The following is a 24,688-nucleotide window of genomic DNA, read 5'->3' as shown; positions in this document are numbered from 1 at the left end:
TTTCTCCTGAAGCCGCAGAAATTATATAGTAATTATTAACAATGTGTTTTGGTGACAGAATGTGATTATCTAGATGAGAGCTCCCTCCATAGATCCACTGGCAGGTTGTTCAAACTATTTTCCTTCTCATACTGGCTAAAAGATACATTTTTTGAAAAGCACCTCTTTCATTACCAAGCCCTCATTTGCTTGAAGGTGTGAGGCTTTTTGTGTGAGCCCGCAGATTATTCATCTCCTCAGATGTCCATCCATCACACACCATCAAGCTGCGTGTTACTGATTTCAGCTCCAGCTCCGCTTCAACGGACCAGAGAGCAGAGAGCAGCTCAGGTTGACTTTCAGGTGTCTGGGTGCTCGCCCGGTTCCTGTCATCCTCCAAATCTGTCACCCAGTGGTCCCTCAGCTCATGAACTGTGTGTAGCCCTCAGCACCCGTTACTATGACATCCATCCAGATCCTCATGGCCTCCGGGGACGGGGCCACCATGTAGTAAAGTCGGTCGTGAGTTTTCACACAGAAGGTCAAAGACGGATTGGGACTCTAGAGGGAGGATCACAGGGAGAGAGGGGGGAGACTTCTTTTTAGACAAAAGAAAGCAAACAGCACCTGTTGTATCATTTTCCTCAGAGACTATTGTCAGAACAATAGAATATGTACAAGTGTATTTTAACAGAGATTAAAATAGACTTTTTAGAGCCTGTAACATTGCTGTAACAATGTGCATCTTTGCATGTTCAGTTAACTGATTAATTAAAATTAAGAAGCACTAGAAAAAAACTTTAATTTAGATCCTTTACATGCCCCTAACCCTAACCCTAAAAATAGCTCCTAATTGAAAATATTATCATTTTTATGTAACAGACACTCAATTTGGCAGCAGGACATATTAAGAACTGTCACACGCTCACCGCCTGACAATATTTGTTACTGTCAAAACAAAGTGAGTGAATGTAGTATATCTACAAATAAAAGTTTACTATGTGTGATTGTTTGAGTCAGAGCTAATTCAAGACTTTCACTTTTAAATGATGGCTTTTAGTACAGAGTCATTTGTGGTTTTGCAATACTGAGCACACCTTTCTCTATTGTGAATAAATAGCAGTTTTGAATTAAACTCATCAGATTTGATCTCATTCAGTTGACTGATAAATTTAAAGTTGATCCATGCAGAACATTATAAAATACTTGATGAAGTAATGACAAAAATAGAGTTGGTTACCTTGGCGGCACTGCGTAGGTGATCATAATAAACCTCTTCAATCGCCTGAAAGTAAATGAGTCCTTTCAGCTTGGTCTCATGCTTGTCTGAGAGGAGAAAAAGAGGAAAAAAAATATTAAGATACAATACATTACGTCTTGTACTGATGCAAGACCTCTGCCAGCCCAAGCACCAGACAGTACAGCCAGACAGACAGTGATGTGGGGGTACATGTTTGTGTGGGACTGGCTTTTGTCAAATAATAATACATTCATTTCAAAAGTCATTTTTTTATATTTTTATTATTTTAAAAGTAGATTAGACATATGCTATATTATGGTATATTTCATATTACAGTATCCTGCATATTGTCTTATATTTACAATGACATCAAACAGAGGCTACCATAAGATGTCTAATCTAACGCAACAAATATAAGCTATTGATCTCCTTCTGCCTTTAAATTATTTGTTTAGAAATAAATTACTCTAAACACTTTTTTAATTTTAAACTGCTATGTCAGCTTTGAGTAGGTAAAGACAGCATACCGTAAAGGTGAGAGGGTTATATATTTGACATTCCTGCTGGAAGGTCTGTTAGTCTGGGTCGTTATAAAATGCAGAACTCCTGTCTCTAATGTGAAATGCTGTGTAATGTAATGGACAGGATCATACAGTACACTGGTGAGGCCCAGTAGACATCCTGATGAATGAGGGATCAAGGGACATAAAAGCTGTATAATCAGGTTACTTATCCAGGGTAAGATGTCAAACTACACAGATGAAATGTAACCTTTGCCAGGAAGTTGGCCAAAATGAGTAAAAAGTTAATTTTACTAGTATTACTTTAAATTGATGAGAGACTTCTGTTTTATTCACTCCTTTTTAATATAACACTAGAATTTGTATTTTTGAAAAAACTTTCCACCTTTTCTTTCAGTCGTGGCTTGAATACAACTTAAGAAGCCTTAAATTGCACAAAGGTCAGAGCAATGTAGTAATGAATAGTAGGTATATTTGCATTGATCAGGATTGTTGTAGCTTAATTGGATGAATTCACATTTGCAACAACAAACAACAAAATCTGTTGGGTTAATTAGATAAGAAGAGGACAATACTGCACATTGAGGTGAAGGGGTTTGAGATCCTAGTCTTGAATTGTTCAGGGGTAGTCAGTGTCAATCTTAAGGATGTGCTGAAGATGTTATGGGTGGTAAATGTCCTATAAGGGATTTATGGATGGAAAGATACAGAAGTTTCTTTCCATCCATCATGTGCCAGAGAGGACCAAACGACTCTGTCAGACAGAAAGAGATGGTGGGTGTCAGAGAGATTTCCGGTAATGAATCTGAGGGCTGGATGGTAAAATGAGTCTGGGGGTTTGAGACTAGGAGCAGCAACATGTCTGCAGGTTATGTCACCATAATCTAGGATTGACAGAAATACTGCCTCAATAATACTTTTTATTCAAAGGTAATATGGATCTGTTTCTGTAGAAAAATATGGGCTTTGACCACATTTCAATGATTTCAATATGATGTTAAAATGTAAATGTTTTATCAAGCTAAACACTACCTAAACTAAACTTTAAATCTTTGATTAACAGCTAACATTTGATTACTTCTATTGGTAAAGTTAAGATCTATTAAAGTGGATCTGTCATGAGATTTTGGATTGAGCTTGGTAGGGTCAGTAAGCAGATGTTAAATGTTCAAATTACTGCATAATTCCTTTGGCTGATCAGAAGCATTAGATAACCGATCAAGATCTAAATCCTCCCGGATTATCAATTAACATATTGACAGAGGAGGTCCTCCAATTTAGCTATGGAATAAAAGTTTGCTGAAGCAGGCCCATTGATCCCTACCACCACAGGGGAAGAGTTATAGCCTAATTAAATTTTCAGGACAATACATTTAAAGCATTTAGATACAGTAATAGCAAACAGAATATACACATTAAAACAACTGTCAGAATCTACCAATATGTTTAAATGATCAAATTCTTCTTGATGACACAAACTTCCAATGTTCAAATAAGAGAGGGCAGAGTGAGGTGGTGAGGAGACAGTAGGCTGCAGCCGGGTAATTTTTTTTAAGTTTGGTGTCATGACAGACAGCTTTGAGTGTTGCTGATTTATTGAAGTAGTCCTGACAGGATTGGGAACACTTTAATACAGAGGTCTTGTTTGAAACCAAGTCTGTGCTGTGTACAGTAATTAGTGATCTGGTTGCCTCGGTTGATGCACAGGAATTAGTTCATTTCAGCATCAGGTCTATATTACAGGCTAGGAGTCATTTGCCTTTTTGTAGAGATGTCAAAAATCACCAGTAAATATGCAAAATGCATTGAAATTGTCCGCAAATGGGATACCATGGGTAAAGCAGTGTCTTTTCAGTCAAACATGCAGCTGCCAGATAGGGCTAAAGTTTATGTGGCCAAAACACAGCGAGGGCAGAGTGCCGGAGACAACACATTTCCATCAGCTGTCAATCAGTGCAATAACATCTTATTTAAGTGTCTAATTGCTAAGATGTAATGTAATTTGATCCAATATGTAACTGGATTGAGCAGGTCAGGGAGTGTTGAGTTTATCTGGCTTAAATTAGTCATTTTTTAATATAATTCATTTTCTTTCTTAATCTTTTTAGTTTCTAAAAATTCAAATTCTTCCATAAAAGTATTTTACGCCTTAATTCCAGATGGAGAAGACAGACACAAAAACAGTTGTAAAGAAGAAAGGTGTTAAGTATTTTTCCCAGCAACACATAATCCATGAATAGGTATGAGCAGTGCTGTATCAGAGTAAAACTTAATTAGAAGTGCAAGTCTATTTCAAGCTATGCCTGAAGTCTTTACCATCCTATTAATTTGACTTGTTTTCTTCAGTCACACTTTCTGGAATGTCTCTGTGGTTTTTTGTAGCCTTTTTTTCCCCTGCTGGCGAGGTGAATATCTTTTGTAAATCTTAAAAAGAAATGTCTCTTGTACACATCAGATTTGATCTTTCAGTTCAACATTTGCCTTCAAGCAGGTCAGACCTTCTGTCCAGTCCTTTGGATTGTTGCTCCCTACTCACAGAATACCTTTAGGCATTTTAAAATCACTTCATACTCAAGAGTTTGATAGTTGTGTTTCAGTGGAACATGAGGATGCTTGTAGGATGAAGCTTATAAGACACAGTTCTGTTCTCTAGTTTGTGGCCAAACCACAAATGTTTAAGGTGAAGGAGACTTTCTCTCCTCTAAGATCAGATTTGTTCAAATCAAATCCCTTTAAAGAGTTTTCTGGATTCCACTCTCGTTCGAATAAACAGCGGTCTTGTCTTTTCGTCTCCTCCATGCACACTGGCGCGCCTGGCTAAGAGACAAACATCCACCAACAATTAAAGGCAGTCTTTTGAAATATGTCCGACACTTTCTCTTGCCTTCCCTTTTCCATAAGTCAAAACTGCTTAGTAATGAGATAAATGTTTTTGAAATGTGAGTTTCGTTTTATTAGTCACGAACAAGCCAGGAGCTAGCCTCCTCCCCAAGAAAAACACATCCAGAGAAAGTATTGCATCTTATTTCATCACCATCATCACCATCATCTTCGTCAGTAGTGAGGGGGTGAAAGGGCTAGGCAAGTGAGTGGAGAGAGAGGAGCAAAGAGAACAGGGGTGTCAGTAATGAAAATATACTTGGAACCTATTTGGAACTTGATTGTAAAATAACATCTCAAAAACACGCTTGTGAATTATTCAGAAAACTAACTGTTCTCATTTAAAATCCAGGGGACAGTCTGATAGACGGGAATTACAAACTGACTCCAGTTTGAACACACAAGAACGAGGCGGAAAATGCCACTCGGTGCAGCTTTAATTAGTGTTTGGTTCCAGCTGTATAAATGCCGGTTGGGACAGAAATCAGGTTTACTATTGCAAAACATAACAAGTGAGCGAAGTGTAATAGCCTTGTTGCTGCTGTCGGGTGAACTAAATAAATCAGATGCAGCTGGGAACTTTTCACCATGAAGTTCACAGTTTATAAATACTACACATGACTGGAATTATATGTGACCGAATAGGTTTGATGACTTTAATCTGGGCTTGTGCCTATATTGGGATCCTTTACGGAGAATTCACAAAAGTTTATAACAGTAGTGCTATTAGTTCTTTATCCTGTGCAGTCCAGGCGGTGCACAAGACTTTGAGCAGTAATTAACTGAGGCTGTAACTTTAGGCGTCAAAGGCATGCGGAAGCCAAATTAGAGGAGACATAAAAGCTCAACAACAAGCCAAAGTGCTTTATATTTTGAACTTATCTTCCCTCGACAGGTACTCACCTCAGTTTACATCAAAATTCATATTAAATGAAAATCATCATCAAGTAAAAAAAAAAAATTATAACCATGACAGCAGATCAAATGAGATGTTGGCTTTTAAAGTACAAACTCAAGTTCCAGAGACTCGTTCCTCTGAGGGACTTCTGATAGTTTTGTGTGACTTGCTGTGATCTTGAATATGTGTGATTTGTCAGGAGGCCGTTCTTTGTAAAAGAGATTTTGATCCAAGTGACACTTCATGAATAGATACAGGCATGTGTATTAGCCAGTAATGATATAACTTTATATGATAGATAAAATGTAATTATGTCTTTAAGCTGCAGATCCTCACCCCCGTAGTAACAGAAGTTCCTCTTCAGACGGTCAAAAACGAACCAGCGCTTCTTCCACGATTTGATTTTGCCACCCATCTTCACCAGGTGGCCCTTGCACATCTTCTCTGTGAGGATGATGTAGGGGCAGGTATCTATGCTGTGGCCAGATGACTCCACATGGGCACGTAGGTCAAACTCCTCTTTACGGTTTGGTAGATAACGCGTCATGGGACGGGCCTGTGAATAAAGACGTTATGTTGCTTTAATGCTTACCAAGACATGTGAGATATGGGAAGGATTATAACTGTTTGACATATAAATCAGGTGTTTCAGGAATTCTGACACCGCTTTTAAAAAGGTTTTTTTCAAAGCTGTTAATTGTGTAACAAAACAAAGACTTCTGCTTGTTTTCTTGTCTTTGAGCATTCAGGTCTCCTGTGAGATTCCAAACACTCAAGTCCAAGGCAAGACTTAAACTTGCATCAACAGATTTTTTTGGCCACATGGGTGCTGTGGAATCAAGCTGTAAACACAACACTAACATATTGTCATTTTGATAAGTTGCACTTATTAGCATACAGTTGCTTTTTATTTTTACAGATCCAGCAGCTACACCTGAAGAATAAAAGTACAATATTCACTCTACATTTGGCTGTCTTTATTTGTCAACTCTAAGGAAAATATCTGCTATTTTTGCTGCTAAATGTTCTACTACATTCAACAACTTTGTCTGTGTGCTGTTCAGTGCCATGCAGGCGCTATACGGTGGGTTCATCACTGTTTTTGGCAGAAAACAGCTGAAAAAGTGAATCAAAACAGTAAAGTTGGGATGATACAGTAAGCCTGTGCAGGTTTGTCACTTCAAGCACCTTTCACCTTACACATAGTTATTTGAACCATTGTTAATATACAAATATTGATTATATCAGTTTTAAATCAGACTCAAAATGTCAAGTTTGAGTTACAATAATTGCGATAAGTGTATTTGTATTTGATGATTTGAGAATATTTGTTTGTGTTCTCTTGGCACTTATACCACAGAAGCCGGCAATTAAATACAATCAGCCAAGATTAAAGCAGGAATTATGTGTATATTATATTTTTGTGCGCCCCCCCCCCTCGCTCTTTATTCTCTGTTCTTCCTCTCACACTATCCAGCCTACCCTCCACTCTCTCCCTGTTCTCTCCCTCCTCTGACAATCTTTGATCTTCCCTTATACCCAGACTCTCTTTAGTGTCTTGCCTCTCATCCTCTCCCCCAAGCCTCCCTCCCCTCCTCCTCTCCTCCTCTCTTCTTCCCGCCGCTGTCTCCTCCCGCTGCTCCACTGACCTGGGAGAAGTGCTTCTCTCTCATCTTCACCTCCTCCTCCACCAGCCTCTGCCTGTGGGTCGTCTCGTCCTGAAGCCTCCTCTCGGCCTCCTCTCGCCTCCTCCGCTCCTCCTCCAACATCTGCCGCCGAGCCAGCACCTCCCTCTCCTGGGAGCGTCGGGAGAGGAGAAAGAGGAACAGATGGAGAGACGAGAAAAGAAAACAGGGGGAAATAGGAGACAGGGAGAATATGTTAATGGTAGGCAAATATTGCAATACAAAGTGAATGACTGTCAGAAGAGGCACATGAGAATTCAAGTCCCAATCCAGGGTTTTGTAAAATATATCCCTTAAGTCTGTATATAGAAGGGTAAGCTTTGCTGATGTAAAATGATCATTTGCAGCTTTCAGACACTTACATACACGTCTGCTTTGTTTCAACATGTGGAAATAATACAAAGGTAAACAAAGTACTTACAGCATCATTTCACCACACCTTAAACTTTGTGTTTTCTAACCACTGAAAAGGAGAAATGTGAGACTCCTCTGATAAAGTTCATGTTGATCGACTCTCAGGGGAGTTGCTGTGTATTACGACGATATGATTGTAACATTTGATCAAAATCTGTAGTCCAAGTTAATGATTTCAATCAAATTGTAGTTGATTGTAGGCTTGCTGGATCTGTTTGAATGTAGCAGTTAGTATTTATTGTATTCTGTATTTGTATTTGTATTAATTGCATTAATTATATTAATGTTTGTATAAATAGAGATGGAAATTAACTAACTAACTAACTAACTAGCTAACTGGTATAGTACATCTCTTCTTTGTGTGTGAGATGACTGTTTTCTTTTGTGCATGGTCCCAGACAAATAAATGTAATAAACTAAACTAAAGCATCAAGTGGTTGAAATGCGTGATCTGAGAGACTTAACAGCTGATTATATATTTGCTACAAAGCTGTTGAAGTGTTAACAGTGCTAACATGATAGTTTATATATTTTCATCCTACTCTGTCCATCAGTGGCCATGATGTATCTGAATCTGTGCGCTTCATGGTGTCCTTGGTATTTGTTTATGAGATTATAGTTTGTGGTTCTTTTGTCTGGTTGATTGTAAGGTTTTGATTGTTATGTGCTTGTTTGTGTCTGTACCAGGTTTCCTATTAATTTCTGCTGTATCAAAGCTTTTGTAGTGCTTTGATGTTGTTTTGTCTATAACATCAACCTGCCCAAGGACTGCAGACGGAAATTAACAGATAAATCTATTATGAATTAACCTATTTACATCATATTGATGTTAATAGGTTTCGTCTCTGATCACTAAATAAAGTGAAGTGATATAGTGGTTAATTGCATTGAATATCAGTTTGATTATTTCATATGTGATTTGCAATATTTTTATTTTTTTGCCATATAAGAAAAAGGTTAATAACTTGGCACTTATTTGTATCCTTGTTTCCCAGCCCATACTTCAGAAACCATCAAAAAAACATTTTCATAGGTCTCCTTAGCTGCAATGCTATGTTTTTAATATTTGCCAGAAACATAAATATTACTTTTGAGAACACAAATCAATTTTATGCTTGATGAAAACCACATAAAACATTCTACTAGTAAAGTGAAAGTTATGCCAGAAGTGAGGAGGCAATGACTTCAGGATTACCAGTTGACACTTTGAATGAACTTGAAGGAGATAAATGTCATAACTGTCGTCCAGTCATGTTGAGAGGAAAACAACTCTGCTGTACTCAAGTTGGAAACTTACTCGGTTCTCAATCAGCCTGGCTTTCTCCTGCTGTGCCTCCTTTAACATCTTCTCCATCTCTTCTATCCTCTGAGTCTCTAACCCACTGGCACTACAACACACAGAGGGAAGGAGCGTCTGATGACATGGATACAACAAGGCTCGGGATGAAAAAGTCAACAGACATGCCTGGAAACCAAACTCTAAAAGCAGTAAGAAGACAAAGGTTTCTTCATGAACACCAGTAAACAGAGTCTTTTAACTTCATGAAAGACTGGAAACTTGAAGGGGTTGGCATGGCAACAGCCGGTGTACCAGTCACAGGAGCAGCCATGTAACAAAACATGTTGTCACGGAAACAAAGCACAGTGACCCTTCTCCTGGGAGACGGGGCAGACTTGAATGTTCCCATGGAAACAGAGCCAACTGCTCATTTTCCAGCCTCTCACCTTTCTGGGGTACAGGCGGAGTTGCCAGTGGAGACGCTGGTCTCCATGCTGTCTGAGCTCTCCAGGCTCAGAGTGTCGTACGCCTGGTTGCCGCTCGGTGGCGACTGATGATGCAGGATGGAGTGATGGACCGTGGGAGACAGATCTGTGTAGGAAAAGATGGTGAAGACACAGCTTTAGCAGACTCACAGTGCCCTCTACTGATAGTGTTTAGTCATTGCTACTACTTGAATCTAACCAAACACTATAAACTGAGCAGGTTTAACATACTGTAAGTTGACTTGACACATTGGTGACATACTGTTCCCATTGACTTTATAAGAGACTATATGCCCTCTCAATGTCTCAGAATAAATTAGCACAGCTCTCCTATGCAGAGTTTTTTTCTGTCTAAATGTTCTGAGGTCATGCCAGGTAAGATAGACATAAGTACCTTTGCTCTGCAGAGCTAACAACCTCCTGGAGTCCATGTCTAATGGGTTAGACATCTCCCTCAGCAATAAGTGCAACCCCTGAGAATCACATGAAAACCATCACACAGTGAACTACTGAGAGGATTTCATCACAGTTTACATGTGTGAAAAAGTGATGTTCTCACCTTGGTGGATGCATTTTTGTCATGTGCAACACCACTGGAGTGTGCTGGAGCTGCAGCACTGCTGACAGGAGGACACAGTGTCGCTTGCCCAACCTCACCATCTGATTTGGACTTCAACAACTGAGTGAATAAAGATAGATCTGTTTAGTGTTTGTTTTTCATTTGAAGGTACTCGCCTTTTATCAAACCTTTTCTGTTCCCAGGATCTGGAAGATTCTTTCAAAAGAGACTTTTCATAGCTTAGTGGCTCCCCAAACTCTTCACCTATGCACTTGTTATCTGCCCATGACACATTTCATTAATGTGTCTTTTGGTTTTAATCAGAAGACTCTTAAATAATTTGTGTATATTCTTTTCTTTTTTGTGCTTTATGACTTGTTGCATCAAAGCTACCTATAAAGTCTGAATTCTGGAAATGCTGGACTAATCTGGGCAAATGTATTGGGTTATGTTTTACTTTTGTTTTTTGTTTTTTTCTGATATATGTAACACTGCTGTTGTCCTGGTCTGGTTCATGTTTGCACTATTTTCTTCAGGATGTGATAAAATGCTTCATTGGGTGCCACTATGATAATCTCTAATCAGCATATTCTTATTTACATAGCCTCAATTATTTCTGCTTCTCATTTGTGCCATTACCCATTTTCTGGTTAGTGGGAGTGGTTCACAGACTACCCTGTCTTTTTCGTCCACTAGAGGTCTTCCTAGTCAAAAAAATATGGTAGTAGTAGTAGCTAGTGAGCAGCTCTGCTATATTCAGGGGTTCAAGACACCATGTTGCATCTGGCCAGCCATTAGTGCCCTTTAGCAAGACACTGAACTCTCACACTGAAAACTAGCAACCAAGACAGCAGGAAGCAATGAGCAAGAAAGACTGAAGAATTTACCTGCCCGTGTCTGCGTGCGGAAAAAGACTTGGCAGGCAGTGGTGGAGGACCAGACTGAGGCTCTCCAGCAGCCATGATGTCCTGGTACCAACGTTCGAGGTTAATAGGAGGCATTGCATTCCTGCTGAGCTCAGGCTGGCTCTGACGTGATGAAAAGCATTCAGCCAAAAGGAGAAAGGAGCAGTGAAGCAACACAATCAGTGTCAGAAGCATCAGAAGCAGGTGGGAAAGATTAACATGGACCAGTTCTTATAGGCATATCAAGCTGAGATTGCAAAGATCTACTTTGGGATGCAAAACTGATTGGAGCATCAGTTACAAAATAACAGGCCTTAAAAATGGCACCCTATTGACTGGGAGAAAATAACAAACCTGTGCAGAATGAAAGGAGGAAGGACCACATGCAATGGTTTCAGAGGAGGCAAATTGGAATGATGGAATAGAGGAGGAAGAGGTGGGATTAACTCTTTGCATCCCAAAGATCTGGCTCAACTGATTGACTGTGATGTACTCCTTCACAGGGACAACCAGCCGACACAGAAACAGAGAGACATACAACACATACATACATGTACATAACAGGGAGAGAGCAGAAAGAGGAAAAGAACATTAAGAGAGATAATTGGAAATAACGTCAATGTGCTTTGGTGGATTTGGTATTTATCACATAGAGAAGTCAGAGATATATCAGAGAGTATGGCAGAGAGCAGAAAGTTTCTACCTCACATGGCAGAGCTGGAGCTACAGCGAGGGAGAGGCAGTGGAGAGCAGCAGGGGAAGGAGAGTGAGGTTGCATGGAAGCATTTCCGTACATCTTATACACATCAGACAGCCTGAGGTACTCCTGCATCAACAGCCAAAAACAGAGATAAGCCGAAAATGGCAACACTTAAGGTTCAACACTTACAGATTTAAAGCAGATAAGTCATGCAAAGATTTCAAACAAAACACAAGGACATCTTAACTTTAACTGAGTATGGATGGCAGTCCTTTCGCAGTTTAATAGCTCTCCACACATGCTTAAATTCTCAAAGGCATAACCACTAATGTAGAGAAATTACAAACCACTATAAAGCTACAGTATATAGAGACGCAGACATTTTCTACCAGCAGACACACTATAAGCGTGTTGTTTTTCAGTATTTGCTAACACACCATCATGCCTTTTTTTTCTTTTATTCGAAAAAAAAACTGCCAGCATTTCATGATTTGTTAGGTATTGTTGCAAAGAGGATTTTGATGAGATTTACCTCCTGTAGCCTAACAGGATAGAGTTCAGGGGAGGGGATGTGAGAGGAAGAGGAGAAGGAGGCAGAGGAGGGACAGGAGCTATGAGGAGGACCGTCCACATGAGCAAGATCAGGTTCGCTGATGTGAAGCCAGTTCTGTTTGAAAAGTTCATCTAAGTTAAAGAAATCCACTTCTTTTTTCTTTTTTTGCTGGGATTCTCTTCCAGGTGGTTGATATTGTGAACTCATGTCTATTGTGATACTGCTCACCTCTTTCATGCTGCTGTTAGGCTTTGGGAAGTGTTTCCCTCCTGTCAAGGTGTGGTACCTCTTCTCCAGGGCACATAACCTGTCTTGCTCCTAAGAGGCAGAACCACCATGATGATTACCAATTACATACAATGCATTTCACACTGGGTCCAGTAACAGTGAGAGGCTAACCTTGTGTAACAGCTGCACAGTCAGCGTCCTGTCTTTAGCCATCCTCTCACAATCTTGAACTGCCTGTAACCCCAGCTGCTTCACCTGAGCTTCCAGAGTAGTCATCTTCTCCTTAAAATCAAAATGTCCACTTTCTCAAAGCCATGCTATATAATCTCATTATATTTTCTTTCTTACATTTATGGGTTTTCTTTTATACTTTACATGTAACCTCACCTTCCTCTTGGCCACACTGCAGTGATACTCAGATCGCTCTTGGAGAAGCTGCAAGCTCTGTGTCTCCTTCTTCTCCTCCAGACTGCTTTCCTCCTCCAGCTGGCAGAACTCCAACTCCTCAAACTGCTTGGTCCCAGACTCTAGAGCTTCAGCTTTCTGTCCACACACAAATACGTAAGTGTGAAATCACAGAAACAGAGTGGTTAAACGATAAAGCTGGTAATATTCAATTGTTTTCTTATTGTTAACAAATCCCATGAAAAGACCAAAGCAATGAATTGACCTGACAAACACATATAAGTAACAAGTGTTATAACACTATGAAAGCAATACAATGTTGCTGTGGTTGGGTTAGGGTTAATTGAAATACTCACGTATTCATTTGAGAAGAAAATAGTAATGCACAGTTTGCTTCTAGATGAGTGATGTTTGCATTGCCCAACTGTTTTAGAAAATTCCTTTGCATTTTTAAAAGATGAAACTATATATTTGTGACACATCGACTGATATTTTTGGCCACTTGTGGCCACTTGAACACAACATGACATATCATCAACTTTTAAAATATGTTGTAAAAAAAAAGTCCTATAGCTTTTAGCTTGGTTTTTCTCTACCACTTCCTGAGTGTTATATCTGGCTTTTTAACTGCTAAATGCACCATATGTTCAACAGTTTCATGCTGAGCAGGTGTACAGAGGGATTTTAGAGCCTTTTCTATGCAAACATCTGCCTGCTTCAGCTAAACAACATGATGAGAGTGGTGAGAGTAAGTCAAAATAGTTCATTTGCAGCCAGACAGCTAAACAATGAGCTGAAACTCGATGTAGAGTTCTGTAAAGCTGAGAGGAGCTGCAGAGTCGGGTGATAATTCTCTGTAGGTTTATCACTACGAACAACAGCTTTGATGCATTTATTGTTTTGTGAAAAATATCGATTATAGCTGCTATGGACAAGCATATTGTTTGTTTTGGTGTTTTCATAGGATTTTTTTAACATAAGAAAAATGAATAAAAACATCAGCCTTATCCTTAAATGTCTGTGATAACGTATCCAAAATGTAATACCGTCAAATCAGGCAATGCTCTGATGGACACAGTGAAGGGACTTAAATCATTCATGGTAAAATGCATGCAAATTTTTAGAGCGAAGCTGTTAATAACATTATTGATTATTACTAATTGCATTTGACACTTCAAGCATCCAGAATGAGGGAACAGCAGAGATTAAGCAGGAGTATGAAATTACTGCAAAGCTTCGCCTGCTCAAGTCATACCTACAAAATGCATTTATAATGAAAATAACATAATAATCTAATATGTGTAGGTAATGAGGGGCAACAGCAGAAAAAGAGGAAATGCACAGTCTGCAGACTTATGAGTGCTTCGAAACAGAGTCAGTGTTATGTCTGCGGCCGTTCCTGTGCAGATCATACAATACTGTGGTATTCAGTATATTATAACTCACTGTTGCCAGCCAGTGGGCTGCGTGAGAACACTGACCCTGCTGAGCTGCTCCTGTAACTGTTCCCTTAGAGACAAGGGGCACTTATCAAACTGCCTCTTCAGCTCATTGTACTCATTCCTCTGCTTTTCCAGGACCTTCCGCTCAGCCGACACATTAGCCCTCCCCTAAAAACACATAGAAACACACACATACGCACAATCGTATCCACATTCGCACAAATGTACACACGTACAAACACACACACACACCACCCCGTGGAGAAACAAAAAAGAAAAATCACAGACAACTCAAATCCATGCAGCCAAGCTTTGAAGCTTACAGGCCAAGGCAGTTAAAGTTATAGAGGATTGAAGCAGAAGTTAGGTTTGTAGTAGTGTTAGAGGTCGCAAGGCTTCACGCATTTTGGTAACATCAAAATGGGAGGAAAACAAAAAGGTATATGCAAGTCTGAATCAACATTTTAGTGTCACATCCAGCTAAAAGCCTAATGCACATTAACGCAGATTTCAACTGTTGTCTTTTTAAACAGAAGAACTGTTGGAGACAGAAGACAGTTTGGGTTTTGCATTTTTGGAAAGAAGTAAGCAGTGCAAGTCAGTTGAGATCTGAGAAAGGGACCTATAGATACTGTATATGTTGACTGTTTGCACATTTGGTGAGTGAGGTTTTATATATTCAAACATCATCAAGAACATGTCCAACATTCACGTGCATACACTTACTGCGTGCGTGTAAGACACATTGTTATGAGTAAATGGACATATCAAGTATTTATTCTGGTTCACATAGTTTTGTCCTGGGTGCCCACCTTCTCCTTCTCTTTCTGAGCGGCCTTGTCCAGCTGACTGAGTTTAAGCTGCAGCTGAGAGATGATTTCATTTTCAGCCTCCACCTGCTCCTGCTCTGTCTGCCTCTCTGCCTGCAGCAGAGCTTGCTCCATTTCCACCTAGATACAGATATACAGTCAGAGAGCACAAACCGTCATGCAAAGGTGTTAACTCAGGCTCTAAAAACAACTTCAACTCCTGTAACTACAAGGGTGAGTTGATCCAATTATACGCACAGTATTTCATCAGTGTGTGTGTCTCACTGTGTGTGTTACCTCTTGTTTGGTCTCTTGTAGCTGCTGCTCTAGCTCACTGACTCTGTGCTTTAAGTCATCAACCCTGGCTAAAATCCTGTTCCTCTCCTCCTCCAGGTAGATCTGCTCCTGTTCTTCACACTGTCAGATTTGTTTTTTGTTTTTTTAAAGACAGAATAAAATACTTGTATAAATATACATATATATATATATAAATGCATGTCTGCATGAATGAAAGTGTTTATTACCTCTTGATGTGTGCTTTCTGTGCTGCTAGACTCCTCTCTCTGGGTCTCCTCATCATTCTCCCTCACCCTTTGGGGTCTGTCTACACCCTGGAGGGACATCACCCCTCCTGTGCCTGAGCAGGTTGCTCTAGCGCCCTCTAATAGCCCACGCCTCACCACTTCAGCCAGCTCTGCAGCATTGTCCTCATGGTTGTAGTCTGCACAAAGATTCAGGATGGTCTCCAGCCTCTGTCTCTCCTATAAAAGAGATATAAGTTGTTAAGAGGGTGTTGTACTATATAGATCATATTGCAGATTAGCTCCAAGTGTCCTTGTGTGACATTGTCCCATTTAGGCAGCTGTCCCTCTGCTACTGACACTGGACAACTGTAACCTGATAGCAGGAGGGCTGAAGCTGATGTAGTTGTCTCTCAGAAGGGGATTCACAGTAAAAACTGTCAGAGAGTTGATCGGGAAAACAGAATCTAACAGACACTAATATCAGTGAGAAAAATACATTTAAAACATCAACCAGTTTTTGTTTTTCTGACTGACAATGTCTCAGATTACAGAGTACTGTTATTAATTCTACACCAGTTGTCATTTGGTTTTTATTCTCTGTACAGAGATGCTTTAAATGTTGCTCTTTTTTTATTTTCCAGTTTCTTTGATATGACATATGGTTCTAGCTTGTGGCCAGCCTATTGTTTTTCATTACTCCAAACAATAGAATACTTGCTTTAATTTACCAGAATAACAGGCCAGAATATGTAATCACTGTTCCTGTTGAACAATAATTAGGAATCTGGTAGGGCTTAGAATAACTGTGCTTGATGGTGCAGCATTGTTGTTTCAATAAACACAGCCTACTTTTGTCTGGTATTTAAATTATCCAGGCTGTGAAAATAACCACTCTAACTCTGTCATGAACATTGACAAAAGCAAGATTTACAGCTCAGTGTTTATACTTATTCCTTGATGAAAAGCAACAGTCACACTAAAACTGAACCATATTTATCTGAACTTAAGAGTTGGGAACTAAAAGGTTAAGTACATTTAGGCATAACAGTCCGAATCTATATCTATAATGAATCAGGTACTTTGATTTAATAGGTCATAAAATGTAACATTTAACTTGTAAATGCAGGTCATTTGCAATAACAATAACAATAAACACTAAAATAAACTTCTCTATTTACTATTTATGATTATTATTGTTGAAATGTTGCAGCTTAATTTGGCAGTGAAAATATTATTGCCTCATGTATCACCAAGGAAACCCTTTCAATTAACCAGAATCCTCTCAATAACAGACTCAAGCCAGCAGTTGGGCGTTTTCCCTGTGGAACTGATCCTAAAATTAACTTTTCTATTACACTTCTTCCTCTCCAGCTATGCCCTTTACTTTTATTGAGAGATAAAGTGCAGCTACGTCCATGTGTGTAGGTTGGATTCAATGACGTGAATTTTATTTTAAAAATCCTGCACAACTGTGCCAAATGTGCCAAGAGAGCAGCGTGCCAAATATAGGGTATTCATTTCACTGAGAGGAAATCCTCCCTTTGTCCCTTTCATCTATAGGTTCACAATTTATCAGGTTTGTTTCTTTCTTTCTAGGCTGAAACACCAACAAATCAAGAACATGACCCTTATGATGTACATGTAGCTCATTTTTCATTAAAATGTATTTAAAATAGCAATACAATATTAAAAGCAACAAAGGCAATTGATGTGGATTCAGAGGAATAGTTTGATATTTGATGAAAATATAATTCTTCATGCCAAGAGTTAGATGAAAAGAAATATGCTACTTTTATGTCTGTGCACTATGTGAAGCTAGGAGATAGTTAGATTAGCTTAGCATAAAGGAAACAGGGGGAAACAGCTAGCATGGCTCCTTCCAGAAGTAAAATGAACCAAAAACATGGTGTAGCCTTGTTTATTTAACCCACATAAAAATGTAAAATGTAAAAATGTTTTACTAACTATAACTTAAATAATGAATTTTAAAGGTACTGAATTGTTTTGTTTTCTTCCTTTGTACAGACTAGCTGTTTTCCCCGACTTCTAGTTTTTACTCTAAACTAAGCTAAGCTAACTGGCTGGCTGGCTGGCTTCATATTGAATGAAAAAATGTGAGAGTGGGTTAAATGGTGGAATTGCAAAATTAGCATGTGCATGTGTTGCTATTTAGTCACTTTCCTACCACCATGAATACAGCATATCAGTGGGTAAAATCATGTAATGGAGGAAATCCTAAATATGGATCAAAATCTAAACAACAAACCCTTAGGCAAACAAATGTCTGTACTCGCTTTCATTGACTCAATGCGAGGTTCTGGAGCTTTGACAAAACATGTGCAAACTGCTGTCACACCTGTACCAGTCCAGCTAAGCCACACGTTGTCAGTAACTATCTTATTTGTTACCAGAAACCTTTTGGTTCCTGAAATAGTCTGTGGACGATGAAGGCCGACACTGCCCCCCACTCCCCGCCCTCTCTCTCTGTGGTCCCTTCAGCTGTTAGAGGCAGACTGCTGTGGGGGCTGAAGAAGGGTTGGGGGGTTGGTGGGTGTGGATTGAGGATGGATAACAAGTATGCAGTCTGATCTTGTGTGGGTACAAATAAAAAAGAGTCTACAGTAAAGCAGAGGCTGCTTTGAAAGTAAATACCACTCGTCCTTTTGGTAAATATAGTGTTGAGCAATGACCAACCACACCCTCTGCTCTGGACCTCAAGACTTGTGCAAGAATGTTCCCCTGGGTCACCCGGGCGACATGGGATCAGCTGGCGGCTATATGCCAGGAGATTTAAACAAGATATCTGAATGCAGACACAGTGTCACCATGCCAGCAGTGTCAGTACCTTCTCCAGTATGAACATCCTTTAAAATCATCTTGTTTGTCGACCCTGTGTTTTTTGCATGAATCCACATCAATTGCCTTTGTTGCTTTTAATATTGTTTGGTGAAGCTAAAGATAATTTGTGAAATTGTCGACGATAATGTTCCCAACTAAATAAATAACTTAGTTCAGTCTAACTGCCATTGGGCCAAAAATTATCATTGCAGCTTAAAAGTAAATACAAATATTACTCATACTAAAGAACAAGAACAAATAAACCAAAAGCAGCAAATTACATCCTGAGCAATCCAAAATGCAGTGCCAAGTTCACATCAGTGTCCAGATTTGGACCGAACCATGTCAATCGTATTGAAACATTTGTCCATTTTCAAATCGACTGCAAATCATAAAGTTCTGACTTACCAGCTTCTCCATTTCCTGCTCACGCAGTCTCTCCTCTCTCTGCCAGCGGTGGTATTCCAGCAACTCATCCTCATTGTCACTGATAGCAGAGATGCTATTCTTGCGTTCCCGGGTATATGGTTTCATAAGACTTGGTTCTTTGCTAGATGATCCTGTCATGGTCACACAAGGGGTCTTTCTTTGGTTGTGAGGGCTAGCAAGAGGAGATGAACCAGACAGGGGATTCGAGCCTGAGATGAGAGGATTTCCAGTACTGGGCCTCAACTGCTTTTCCTGTCCAGAGACTGGTGATGGATTCTGGGCATAAAGTGCCCTCATGGCTTCTGCTTTTGATGGAGCCATGAGTTTGCGGTGGCCCTGGGGGCTCTCAGGCACAGGTTTAGCAGTGAAGCTTTGTGTTGCGAAGGAGGAAGCCAAGCCCTGTGATCCTGGAGTCCCTCTGCGGGACATGTGAGGGCTGAGAGGTGGAAGCTCTCTCAGGCTGGTGGATGCAGTAGGCACATCTACATGAGAGTGCTGCTGACCTTGATCTCGCATGGGGCTGGGGGATCTCTTCTGTAGTGAGGAACCTCTTGTTCGAGGGCTGGATGGAGCTGTTGGGGAAAATTTGATGAGGGATGGTTTGTGACTTAGACTAGAGTTTTCTGAACTTTGTCCAGACCCCCTGCCAGGGGTTGTGGGGCTTGACGTAGCCTCTGCCCTTACGTTCCTCAGAAGCTTTGGGCTCTCTTGGGCCCTCTGACCACCACTAGTACTGCTGGACGCCACAGACAGTGAATTCCGTGGATGGGGGACAGGAATGTTGGACCTGACAGATACTGGAGGGGTTTTGTTGCCAAGGTTTTTCCCCAGAGAGCTGCTGCTGTTCTCACTGATGGACCTCTCTTTCATGGAGCCATTTTTCCCATTGAGTGTGTTTAGAGGACAGGTCTGAGGAGCAGGCTGTTTACCAGACCCTGGTGATGATGATGTGGCCTTCAGCACCAGAGAGTCCTGTAGGTCCTTTGCTATGTTGTTGATTTTGGAGTCGCCGTTACTGGAAAAAAACTGATGGTTCCCGTTCAGGGTGCTATGGGTTTCTGAGGAGGAGGACAAACACACTTAAATGGACAGTTGCAAAAACACACATAAACAAACACACAGTGGGAAGAATGCATCCTGTGTCACCTTTGTCCTTTTGACATCCACTACACCTCAGGTCAGTGCTGTACAACAAAGGGGAAAGCCCATAAAAGGAAAAATACACATGCCTGAACATGTTGTTGCACACACACACCATTGCTCAGGTGGCGTAGATGGTGATAAATGTCTCAGAGCTCCTGTTCTACTGTATGAACCAAACCCAGAGGTCGGGATGTTGTGCTCCTCAGTTGTGTCGTAATCCTTCAGGGATCTGGTGCTGCTAAATATAAAAGCTGCAGCCCTGTGGCTCATTCAGAGCAGATGAAATCAGGGCCTGGTCAAGAAAGAGTGGTCCATACACACTGCATAGGGTGTGGCGGCTCTTACTGTACTGCTCAGGCACTGACAGCCAAACCGATAAGGTCAAAGGAGAATGGAGTCTAAATATCATCGATAGCACGAGGCAACAGTCCCAGTGGGCGATGGGCCAAAATAATTAAACATGTAAATGCAACTGCGAGAATAATAAAATGACTACAGGCAAAGCTCTTTTTACATTGTACTGAGCTTTCACACGCGTGTGTAAGTGTAACAACAATCCATTTTCACAATGGGGTCAACCAGAGATTTAAATGAACCAGATCACAATGTAGGCCGCAGATAATTAGCTCTCAACAAGCTATTTCTGCATCCTGCCCAATGTTTCATTCCAACATCAGGACCAATCAGCTTGGAGATATGAAAATCAAGAGCTAGCAAACTTAGTGTCCATCAAAGTTGAGAAGCACAAAAAATATGTATAATTTCCATATGACATGAATGTCACGTCATTCAGTTGTTGGTTGTCATTAAGTTATCAAACTACTCAAGAGTTACTTTTATTATGTTTACCGTATCTCATGAACCATTTGTGAGGACAGAAGCCCAGAAACAAGAATATTTTAAACAACTAATTTTGTACTAATCATGTAAGTACTATATCATCTTAATCAAAGGTCAAGGTATAATCCTTGCTATGCATTAACGTGAACATTGTCATGTAACTTGCTGGTTTTACAATAAGATGGTAGGAACCCAAAGTGGTTAGAACAGTTTATGTGACTAAATATCTATCAGCCAAAAGCATTTGCTCTACCCAGAATAGCTTCTGAGGAAACAAGCTTTGTACACACAGTTGTCACTGGCTGTCTTATTTCTGGATCCCAGGAATTGTTAATTTGGAGTTTAGATGTTGCTTTACCATAGTGTCTAATTATCAAAGCAGGCTCTTTACCAGAGGGATGAGTTCTTGCGGTGCTCAGTCCGTGGCTCCCTCCAGGCAGCATGCTCTTTATCCTCAGGGCCTCTTCTGGATGGTTGAAGCGGAAAAAAGCCGACTGACCAAAACACAGCATGCACCCTGCCAGGAAAGAAGAGCATGTGGGTTGCAAGCTAACCATGATGTGTCACCATCAGAGAGGCAATACCATCACATTACCATAAATGTACAGCTATAACAAATTCAACTGGTGAGGTGGTGATTTTTCTAATCTCTAACTTCAACTATATAACTTTTCCAATTCAGTTTTGACACAATATCCCATGGATAATGGCTCAACAAATCCCATATGTCTATAATGTGCTGTGTGTCCGTATACAATTTCAGGATGTTACCCTGCTTCGTTGAACAACAGCATTTACTTTAACAATCCTGGAAAGAAAAATACATTTCAGCTTGACATGCAGTAAAATAAGGAGTTCAAGTAAGTATGCATACAGTATATATGTTGTCAATTACAGAACTTTATCAATTATGACTTTAAAAAAAGTTTCCTTCTCATTTGCTTGTTTCTGATGGTAATACTGTACACTCATCTTCCCATAGACTTTTTAAATAAATAAACTCACGTGTGATTAACCAGTAAGTGAAATCAACTGCTTCTCTTTTCCCTTCATCTCCGGCTGCTGCCTGATATATTTCTGAGAATCACACTCTGAAGTTTTCCAATTATGGATATTCCACCGGGAGTTAAATACTTATTAAATCCTTCAAAGAGAAGTTAAAGATCCATACAGCATTACTGCAACATTATTCCTTATATGTTTTTAAATGCAGTTTCTTCCATCCTTGAGTTGTTTTGTTCAGAGTTTCATGATTGTCCTTTGAATGAAGCAAAGCTTGTTAAATATTCTTGCTCAGCAGCTGCTGCCTCCACACACACACACACGCGCACACACCCGGCTTCATATGACATTCTGGTGTAGCTGCTGGCCAGGATCCCATGGAGAGGGGACTGAGGGGGTGGGACTGTTATGCCTTTTTTACGGCAAGTATGCATGTTATTGGAAGGACATGCATACTGTTTAGCCACTGTGACGTTAAACTGTTTTATGTCCACATTGCAGCCAGTTTAGCTTCCAAAGCCCTTTGTATTTTAATACTGCAATACATTTACCATTTTGATAAATGATCTGACTGTAAATCAGTGTGATTTCACAGATTTTGGGGTGTTTAAAAACTTCCAATTAGACTCTCCCCATAGTGGACATGGCGTGCTCTACTGACCTAGAACTCAGTCATTGGTGGTTTTATGGCATATTATTACATAACTGATATAAAATTCAAGAAAAACAAGCTTACAATGTCAGCCATTTAAGCATGTGACTGTGTTTACCTTGTGTCAGGCGATAGGGTTTGGTGATGGGAAGGCCATCTGCAGAGCACTGGTTTCCACATGGGTACAAGATGATGCTGCCCGCCTGGTTTTCAATGTAGCAGTGCTGAGCTGCGATGCTAGGGCCTTGCAGTGGGATATCTGTCACCCCGCTGCCTAATGTGGTTCTCCCTGCAATGACAACAAACATTTTCCCAGTGTCAGTTACTGTGTGGACCTGTGACTACTTTTGTGAAGTATTCTTAGGTCTGCGGTTCAAAGCCAGACTTGATGGACGATCATCTCAGAGGTCAAGGCCACATGGGGCAGAGTCACACACAGAGTCAGCACATGGTCAAACGTTGAACGACAGGTGTTAGTCATAGGAGATGTGCTTTGCCTGGCAGATGAAAGGCATCTTGTCAGTGGGAATTAATATAACCATCTACTATTTACTGTCTTGTAATTTGATTATCAGTCATATTCTGTCACTGCCTGAGGGGTACAAAAGAGACATAACCCAACACAAATACATTTGATAGGATAGAGAAAATCCCAGAAGGCCTTTCTCTAGGGCACTACTGTCTCCTTTCACTTCCTCTGTGATGTCTGGCTTCAGTGCTAGACAAATGATGCAAGAAAATCACAGACAAGGGTGAAATTGCAACAGTGGCACAGTATGAGGTTTGAAGGTGGCAGTTCATGACAAGTGCCTATACACAGGTTCCACTTACCTATGTATAAACAATTGATTTATTTTGAATGATTAAAGAAATGTCTACATGTCTAATAATGCTAACAGTTACAAGAATTATTGATCATACAGTCAGTACAAAGATGTCTGGACTGATACAAACTGTATTTTACCATGTTGGACAAAGAAAAAAAATGTCTTCAGCATGTCATACAGTTCGAGCTTTGGTCCTTCATACATGATCAGGCAAAACCATGACAAGAGATTAGTGATTTGTGGTTTGTACATAAATTAGGCAAAACAGAAACTTGAGAAAGGTTGCTCAACAACTACATGAAAATATCAGAAAAAGAGATCTTTAGATAATGAGAATTGTTGACAATCTAGATGATTAATCTCCTAATTAAATACTTATTGTAATGAACCTGACACCCTTTAATTCATAAACACACACACACACACACACACACACACACACACACACACAGGTCTTCACCTTCCAGCAATGGTAGCAGGGTGATGGCTGTACTCAGGCGTCCACTTCCCAAACTAACCAGGTGGGGGCGCTCTGCCTGGACTTTCAGGGACTTGCCTGTCTCAATCAGGTCTAAAGGAGTACTCTGTCAAAACAGGATTAATAGAAAAACATCAGTATTTTATGATCTGACGAGAATATGCTATCTTAATTACTCACACAACTTTTTAACCCATTCTTGAGGTATGAACAGTGAACAGTGAGCCTATAAATTAGGTTTCCCACAACAGTTTTGTACAGAATCCCAGCATTAAATAACTATCACATGACAAGTGCACTATGTGGACTTGATTAAGGTCCTGACGTATGCCTTTTTTAAAATCAAATCAAATACATGCATACATTGAAGATACAAAATATGAATCTGATGATACAACACTGACAGAAGAGCTGTAGCGTCTGTTCTGCTACAGCAGTGAATAAGGTGACACATGATCAAATACATATGTAGCTGTACCCCGCTAATTAACTGGTAGGGAAATGGTGTGGTATGATTTGAATGACATTTTTTAATTTTGAAAATGTTTTCATAAAAAGTCAGAAACACTAAAAATAACAATTACAGTCCATATTTGAGAGCATAGAAATAACATTAGAATAAATAACATTTACAAGATGCACAACTTATAAGTACTAAGTACCAAGTTAAATATGTATATTTTTTAAAAAGCCTATTTAAACAGAAAATGCTGATTGGCTGATTGAGTGATTTGATTTGCAGCTGATTTACAACTAAAATCTTACTTCTTTAATTTCTTGAAACAACCTTGAGGGCTAATACAGTCAGTTACACTTGATTTAGCATCTCAGTTGTTTCAGCTGCGAACTGACACTGGCCCTGAAGTATGAAATGACTCACCTGTAAGACCTGGTGTGTCTGTCGCCCATGTTCCACTTTATTCCTGCTCATGCGGTCCATGTTGGCTGAGCTGTCAGGGTGATCTGATGTATG

At 40.0% G+C, this 24,688-nt stretch overlaps 1 protein-coding gene across 1 annotated transcript; it reads right to left on the bottom strand.

The window, feature by feature from the left end:
- phldb1a (pleckstrin homology-like domain, family B, member 1a) lies at positions 1-24,688 on the bottom strand. The gene is made up of 24 exons (XM_053331991.1): positions 24,596-24,688; positions 23,698-23,821; positions 22,529-22,699; positions 21,148-21,273; positions 18,753-19,831; positions 15,507-15,743; positions 15,280-15,399; positions 14,986-15,123; positions 14,213-14,341; positions 12,714-12,869; positions 12,498-12,608; positions 12,327-12,416; positions 12,078-12,212; positions 11,549-11,671; positions 11,200-11,340; positions 10,828-10,968; positions 9,941-10,060; positions 9,776-9,854; positions 9,343-9,487; positions 8,915-9,005; positions 7,168-7,314; positions 5,855-6,074; positions 1,220-1,305; positions 1-540 (listed from the first exon to the last, which is right to left on the bottom strand). Exons 1-24 carry the CDS (start codon positions 24,653-24,655, stop codon positions 400-402), a joined length of 4,110 nt encoding a protein of 1,369 aa, XP_053187966.1. The 5' UTR covers positions 24,656-24,688; the 3' UTR covers positions 1-399.

This window comes from Scomber japonicus, chromosome 13 (assembly GCF_027409825.1).
Source record: "Scomber japonicus isolate fScoJap1 chromosome 13, fScoJap1.pri, whole genome shotgun sequence".
Taxonomy (NCBI): domain Eukaryota; kingdom Metazoa; phylum Chordata; class Actinopteri; order Scombriformes; family Scombridae; genus Scomber; species Scomber japonicus.
The sequence above is the reverse complement of the archived record's forward strand: the minus strand, read 5'-3'. Positions and strand labels throughout refer to the sequence as shown.